Below are 7,458 nucleotides of genomic sequence, written 5' to 3' on the forward strand. Positions count from 1 at the left end.
TTTTCCTCCCCACGCAAGCCCCGCCCACAACCTGCCCCCTTTTCCTCCCCACGCAAGCCCCGCCCACAACCTGCCCCCTTTTCCTCCCCACGCAAGCCCCGCTCACAACCTGCCCCCTTTTTCTCCCCACTGAATCCCCGCCCACCTTCTGGAAGTCTTCCTGGGCTCCTGGAAGCTTCTTCTCTTGCCCCCTTTTTCTCCCCACGGAAGCCCCGCCCACCTTCCAGAAGCTTCTCCTCCTCTATCCTATGGGTCCCAGCCTGCCCCACGGAAGCCCCGCCCACCTTCCGGAAGTGCTCCTGGGCTTCCAGAAGCTTCTTCTTCCGGGCGGCCGATCCGGCCAGCAATTGGTTCCAGCGCTTCGTCAGGGAGGCGTGTCCCCTTTTTCTCCCCACTGAAGCCCCACCCCCTTTCTATTTCCTATGGGTCCTGACCTGCCGCTTTTTCCTCCCCACTGAAGCCCTGCCCCCTTTTCTCCCCACTGAAGCCCCGCCCCCTTTTCCTCCCCACTGAAGCCCCGCCCACAACCTGCCCCCTTTTCCTCCCCACTGAAGCCCTGCCCCCTTTTTCTCCCCACAGAAGCCCCGTCCACAACCTGCCCCTTTTTCTCCCCACAGAAGCCCCACCCACAACCTGCCCCTTTTTCCTCCCCACTGAAGCCCTGCCCCCTTTTTCTCCCCACTGAAGCCCCGCCCCTTCTCTCCCCACTGAAGCCCTGCCCCCTTTTTCTCCCCACTGAAGCCCCGCCCCTTTTCTCCCCACTGAAGCCTCCCCTTTTTTCTCCCCACTGAAGCCCCGCCCATAACCTGCCCCTTTTCCTCCTCACTGAAGCCCTGCCCCCTTTTCCTCCCCACAGAAGCCCCGTCCACAACCTGCCCCCTTTTTTCTCCCCACAGAAGCCCCGCCCACACCCTGCCCCCTTTCCCTCCCCACTGAAACCCCACCCCCAATGAAGCCCCGCCCACCTTCCAAAAGTGCTCCTGGGCTTCCGGAAGCTTCTTCCCCTATTTCCTATGGGTCCCAAACCTGCCCCCTTTTTCTCTGCCCCCCAACAAAGCCCCGCCCACCTTCCGGAAGTGCTTCTGGGCTTCCAGAAGCTTCTTCTTCCGGGCGGCCGATCCGGCCAGCAATTGGTTCCAGCGCTTCGTCAGGGAGGCGTGTCCCCTTTTCCTCCCCACTGAAGCCCCACCCCCTTTCTATTTCCTATGGGTCCTGACCTGCCCCTTTTTTCTCCCCATTGAAGCCCTGCCCCCTTTCTCTGCCCACTGAAGCCCCACCCCTTCTCTCCCCACTGAAGCCCTGCCCCCTTTTTTCTCCCCACTGAAGCCCCGCCCACAACCTGCCCCCTTTTCTCCCCACTGAAGCCTCCCCCTTTTTCTCCCCACTGAAGCCCCGCCCATAACCTGCCCCTTTTTCCTCCCCACTGAAGCCCTGCCCCTTTTTCTCCCCACTGAAGCCCCGCCCCCTCCCTCCCCACTGAAGCCCTGCCCCCTTTTCCTCCCCACTGAAGCCCCGCCCCTTCTCTCCCCACTGAAGCCCTGCCCCCTTTTCCTCCCCACTGAAGCCCCACCCACAACCTGCCCCCTTTTCCTCCCTACTGAAGCCCTGCCCTCTTTTCTCCCCACTGAAGCCTCCCCCTTTTTTCTCCCCACTGAAGCCCCGCCCACAACCTGCCCCCTTTTCCTCCCCACTGAAGCCCTGCCCCCTTTTCTCCCCACTGAAGCCCCGCCCCTTTTCCTCCCCACTGAAGCCCCACCCACAACCTGCCCCCTTTTTTCTCCCCACAGAAGCCCCACCCACAACCTGCCCCTTTTTCCTCCCCACTGAAGCCCTGCCCCTTTTTCTCCCCACTGAAGCCCCGCCCCTTCTCTCCTCACTGAAGCCCTGCCCCCTTTTCCTCCCCACTGAAGCCCCGTCCACAACCTGCCCCCCTTTTCCTCCCCACTGAAGCCCCGCCCACAACCTGCCCCTTTTCTCCCCACAGAAGCCCCGCCCACAACCTGCCCCCTTTTCCTCCCCACTGAAGCCCCACCCCTTTTCTCCCCACTGAAGCCCTCCCCTTTTTTCTCCCCATGGAAGCCCCACCCCCTTTCTCTGCCCCCAACGAAGCCCCGCCCACCTTCCGGAAATGCTCCTGGGCTTCCAGAAGCTTCTTCTTCCGGGCGGCCGATCCGGCCAGCAATTGGTTCCAGCGCTTCGTCAGGGAGGCGTGTCCCCTTTTCCTCCCCACTGAAGCCCTGCCCCCTTTTTCTCCCCACTGAAGCCCTCCCCTTTTTTTCTCCCCACTGAAGCCCTGCCCACCTTCCGGAAGCTTCTCCGTCTATTTCCTATGGGTCCCAAACCTGCCCCCTTTTCCTCCCCACTGAAGCCCCGCCCCTTTCTCTGCCCCACTGAAGCACCGCCCTTTTCTCTGCCCCCAACCTGCCCCCTTTTCCTCCCCACTAAAGCCCCGCCCTTCTCTGCCCCACTGAAGCTCCGCCCTTTTCCTCCCCACTGAAGCCCCGCCCTTTTCTCTGCCCCCAACCTGCCCCTTTTTTTCCTCCCCACGGAAGCCCCACCCCCTTTCTCTGCCCCCTTTTTCTCTGCCCCCCAACGAAGCCCCGCCCACCTTCCAGAAGTGCTCCTGGGCTTCCAGAAGCTTCTTCTTCCGGGCGGCCGATCCGGCCAGCAATTGGTTCCAGCGCTTCGTCAGGGAGGCGTGTCCTCTTTTTCTCCCCACTGAAGCCCCACCCCTTTCTCTGCCCCACAGAAGCCCTGCCCACCTTCCGGAAGTGTTCCTGATCTTCCAGAAGCTTCCAGAAGCTTCTCCTTCTAGTTCCTATGGGTCCCAAACCTGCCCCGTTCTCCTTCCCACTTAAGCCCCGCCCACAACCTGCCCCCTTATCCTCCCCACAGAAGCCCCACCCCTTTTTTCCCCCACTGAAGCCCTGCCCCTTTCCTCCCCGCTGAAGCCCTGCCCACCTTCTGGAAGCTTCTATTTCCTATGGGTCCCAACCTGCCCCCTTTTCCTCCCCACTGAAGCCCTGCCCACCTTCCGGAAGCTTCTATTTCCTATGGGTCCCAACCTGCCCCCTTTTCCTCCCCACTGAAGCCCCGCCCTTTTCTCTGCCCCCAACCTGCCCCCTTTTCCTCCCCACTGAAGCCCTGCCCCCTTTTCTCCCCACTGAAGCCCTGCCCACCTTCCGGAAGCTTCTTCTCTTTCCTATGGGTCCCAACCTGCCCCCTTTCCCTCTTTCCCCCTGCCCCACCGAAGCCCCGCCCACCAGAAGCTTCTTCAATGGGTCACAACCTGCCCCCTTTTCCTCCCAACAGAAGCCCCGCCCACAACCTGCCCCTTTCTCCCCACAGAAGCTCCGCCCACAACCTGCCCCCTTTTCTCCCCACAGAAACCCCACCCCTTTCCCTGCCCCCTTTCTCCCCACATAAGCCCCGCCCCTTTCCCCTACCCCCTGCTGAAGCCCCGCCCACCTTCCAGAATCTTCCAGTAGCTGCTTCTATTTCCTATGGGTCCCAAACCTGCCCCTTTTCCTCCCCACTGAAGCCCCGCCCCCTTTCCATTTCCTATGGGTCCTGACTGCCCCCTTTCCCCCTGCCCCACAGAAGCCCCGCCCACCTTCCAAAAGTGCTCCTGGGCTTCCGGAAGCTTCTTCCCCTATTTCCTATGGGTCCCAAACCTGCCCCCTTTTTCTCTGCCCCCCAACGAAGCCCCGCCCACCTTCCGGAAATGCTCCTGGGCTTCCAGAAGCTTCTTCTTCCGGGCGGCCGATCCGGCCAGCAATTGGTTCCAGCGCTTCGTCAGGGAGGCGTGTCTGGCCTCGATGGCTTTCGATTGGACGTGGCGGGCGGCCAATAGCTGCTCCTTGAGGGCGGCGATGTTGGAGATCCCTTCCTGCTGGAAGGCCTGCAGGCCGGCGTCAAAGGTTTCCTGGTTGGGGGGCAGAAAAAGTGTGGGGCAGGGGTTAAAATTCTGTGGGGTGCGGGTTGGGATGATGTGGGGAGAATTCTGTGGGGCGCGGGTTCGAATTCTGGGTTGGGGGCAAAGCGTGGGGCAGGGGTTAAAATTCTGTGGGGTGCGGGTTGGGATGATGTGGGGAGAATTCTGTGGGGCACAGGTTCGAATTCTGGGTTGGGGGCAAAGTGTGGGGCAGGGGTTAAAATTCTGTGGGGTGCGGCTTGGGATGATGTGGGGATAATTCTGTGGGGCGCGGGTTCGAATTCTGGGTTGGGGGCAAAGCGTGGGGCAGGGGTTAAAATTCTGTGAGGTGCGGGTTGGGATGATGTGGGGAGAATTCTGTGGGGCGCGGGTTCGAATTCTGGGTTGGGGGCAAAGTGTGGGGAAGGGGTTAAAATTCTGTGGGGTGCGGCTTGGGATGATGTGGGGAGAATTCTGTGGGGCGCGGGTTGGAATTCTGTGGGGCAGTGGTTCAAATTCTGTGGTGTGCGGGTTGGGATGATGTGGGGAGAATTCTGTGGGGCGCGGGTTGGAATTGGATCGAGGGAGAGGGGAGTGGGTTTGAATTCTGTGGGGCAGGAAGTTCCACCCACACAGATTGGGGTCAGGGGGTTGAATTCTGTGGGGCAGGAAGCTCCGCCCACCCGGATTGAGGGGTCAGATCCCTTCCTGCTGGAAGGCCTGCAGGCCGGCGTCAAAGGTTTCCTGGTTGGGGGGCAGGAAAAGTGTGGGGCAGGGGTTAAAATTCTGTGGGGTGCGGGTTGGGATGATGTGGGGAGAATTCTGTGGGGCGCGGGTTTGAATTCTGGGTTGGGGGCATAGTGTAGGGCAGGGGTTAAAATTCTGTGGGGTGCGGGTTGGGATGATGTGGGGAGAATTCTGTGGGGCCTGGGTTGGAACTGGATCAAGGGAGAGGGGAGTGGGTTTGAATTCTGTGGGGCAGGAAGCTCCACCCATCAGGGGAGGGGTAAGGGGAGTGGGTTGGAATTCTGTGGGGCAGGAAGCTCCGCCCAGCGGGTTTGAGGGATCAGGGGGTGGAGGGTTTGGGGGCAGGAAGCTCCACCCACCCAGATGGGGGGTCAGGGGAGCGGGTTCGAATGCCATGGGGCAGGAAGCTCCGCCCACCCGGATGAGGGAGAGGAGAGTGGGTTGGAATTCTGTGGGGCAGGAAGCTCCGCCCGCCCAGACTGAGGGGTCAGATCCCTTCCTGCTGGAAGGCCTGGAGGCCGGCGTCAAATGTTTCCTGGTTGGGGGGCAGAAAAGTGGGGCAGGGGTTCGGATTGTGTGGGGCGGGAGGCTCCACCCAGCAGGATAGAGGAGTCAAGGGAGCGGGTTTGAATTCTGTGGGGCCGGAAGCTCCGAACAACAGGATTGAGGGGTCAGGAGAGTGGCTTTGAATTCTGTGGGGCAGGAATCTCTGTCCACCTGGATTGGGGTCAGGGAGCGGGTTCAAATTCCGTGGGGCAAGAAGGTCCACCCACTTGGATTGTGGGGTCAGGGGTTGGAGTCCTGTGGGCAGGAAGCTCCGCCCACCCGGATCAAATTATGTGGGGCAAGAAGCTCCGCCCACCCAGATTGGGGTCAGGGGAGCGGGTTCGAATTCAGTGGGGCAGGAAGCTCCGCCCTCCCGGGTAGAGGGGTCAGGAGTTGGAGTCCTGTGGGGCAAGAAGCTCTGCCCCCCCAGATAGGGGTCAGGGCTTTGATTCCTGTGGGGCAAGAAGCCCCACCCACCCGAATTGAATTCCATGGGGCAAGAAGCTCCGCCCCCCACTTAGGGGTCAGGGTTAGGGGTCACCTGTTTGGTCAGCAGAGTCTGGACAGAAGACAGATCCCGGCCGTAATCGTCCGTCTTGAGGCTGTTCTCTTTCTCCCCTAGAATATGTGGGGCAGAGAAGTGGGGCAGGGTTAGTTCAGGTTCGGGGCTTCCGTGGGGCAGACCCTATTCTTAAGCCTAAACCAACCCTAGCACTGACCCCTAAGCCAAGCCTAGCACTGACCCCTAACCTTGACCCCTAACCCTGACCCACACAGTGTTGACCCCTAACCCAAGCCTAGTACTGATCCCTAACCTTGACCCCTAACCCTGACCCACACATAGCACTGACCCCTAAGCCAAGCCTAGCACTGACCCCTAACCTTGACCCCTAACCGTGACCCACACCTAGCATTGACTCCTGACCCACACATAGTATTGACCCCTAAGCCAACCCTAGCACTGACCCCTAACCTTGACCCCTAGCACTGACCCCTAACCTTGACCCCTATCACTGAACCCTAACCCTGACCCTATTCCTAACCCAACCCCTGACCCCTAACCCAACTCTAGCACTGACCCCTAAGTCTGACCCTATTCCTAACCCTAACCCTAGCACTGACCCCTAACCCTGACCCCTAACCCAACCGTAGCACTGACCCCTAACCCATCCCTAACCCTGACCCCTAAACCCAACCCAACCATAGCATTAACCCCTAACCCCATTCCTACCCCTAACCCTGACCCTATTCCTAACCCCTAACCCTAACCCAACCATAGCACTGACCCCTAACCCTCGCCCAACACTGACCCCTAACCCTGACCCCTAACCCCTAACCCTAACCCAACCCTACCACTGACCCCTAACCCTGACCCTATTCTTAATCCTAACCCAACCTTAGCATTGACCCCTAACCCTGCCCCCTAACCCTCGCCCAACCCTAGCACTGACCCCTAACCCTAACCCTGACCCCTATCCCTCACCCAACCCCAGCACTGACCCCTACCCCTACCACTGACCCCTAACCCTGACCCTATTCCTAACCCTAACCCTGACCCCTAACCCAACCCTAGCACTGACCCCTAACCCTAACCCAACCCTACCACTGACCCCTATCCCTAACCCTGACCCCTAACCCTGACCCCTATCCCTAACCCAACCCTACCACTGACCCCTAACCCTGACCCTATTCCTAACCCTGACCCTGACCCCTAACCCAACCCTAGCACTGACCCCTAACCCTAACCCAACCCTACCACTGACCCCTGACCCTATTCTTAATCCTAACCCAACCTTAGCATTGACCCCTAACCTTGACCCCTAACCCCTACCCCAACCCTACCCCTGACCCCTACCCCTGACCCCTAACCCTATTCCTAACCCTAACCCAACCTTACCACTGACCCCTAACCCTGACCCTATTCCTAACCCTAACCCAACCCTAGCACTGACCCCTAACCCTGACCCAACCCTACCACTGACCCCTAAACCTGACCCTATTCTTAATCCTAACCCAACCCTAGATCTGACCCCTAACCCTATTCCTAACCCTAACCCAACCCTACCACTGACCCCTAACCCTGACCCTATTCCTAACCCTAACCCTGACCCCTAACCCAACCCTAGCACTGACTCCTAACCCTAACCCAACCTTACCACTGACCCCTAACCCTGAGCCTATTCTTAATCCTAACCCAACCTTAGCATTGACCCCAACCCTGCCCCCTAACCCTCGCCCAACCCTAGCACTGA

General features: G+C 59.9%; 1 protein-coding gene across 1 annotated transcript in view; it reads right to left on the reverse strand.

Moving 5' to 3' along the window:
• The window catches only part of SPTAN1 (spectrin alpha, non-erythrocytic 1), a 228,594-nt gene that overhangs the window by 48,304 nt on the left and 172,832 nt on the right, over positions 1 to 7,458 (reverse strand). The window contains exons 45-46 of the mRNA XM_081898017.1: positions 5,748 to 5,824; positions 3,716 to 3,925 (exon numbers count right to left, since the gene is read on the reverse strand). Of these exons, the coding sequence (XP_081754143.1) occupies positions 3,716 to 3,925; positions 5,748 to 5,824 (287 nt within the window). The remainder of the gene's footprint in view (positions 1 to 3,715; positions 3,926 to 5,747; positions 5,825 to 7,458) is intronic.

The sequence above is a fragment of the Podarcis melisellensis genome (assembly GCF_964234715.1).
Source record: "Podarcis melisellensis genome assembly, chromosome: Z".
NCBI lineage: Eukaryota > Metazoa > Chordata > Lepidosauria > Squamata > Lacertidae > Podarcis > Podarcis melisellensis.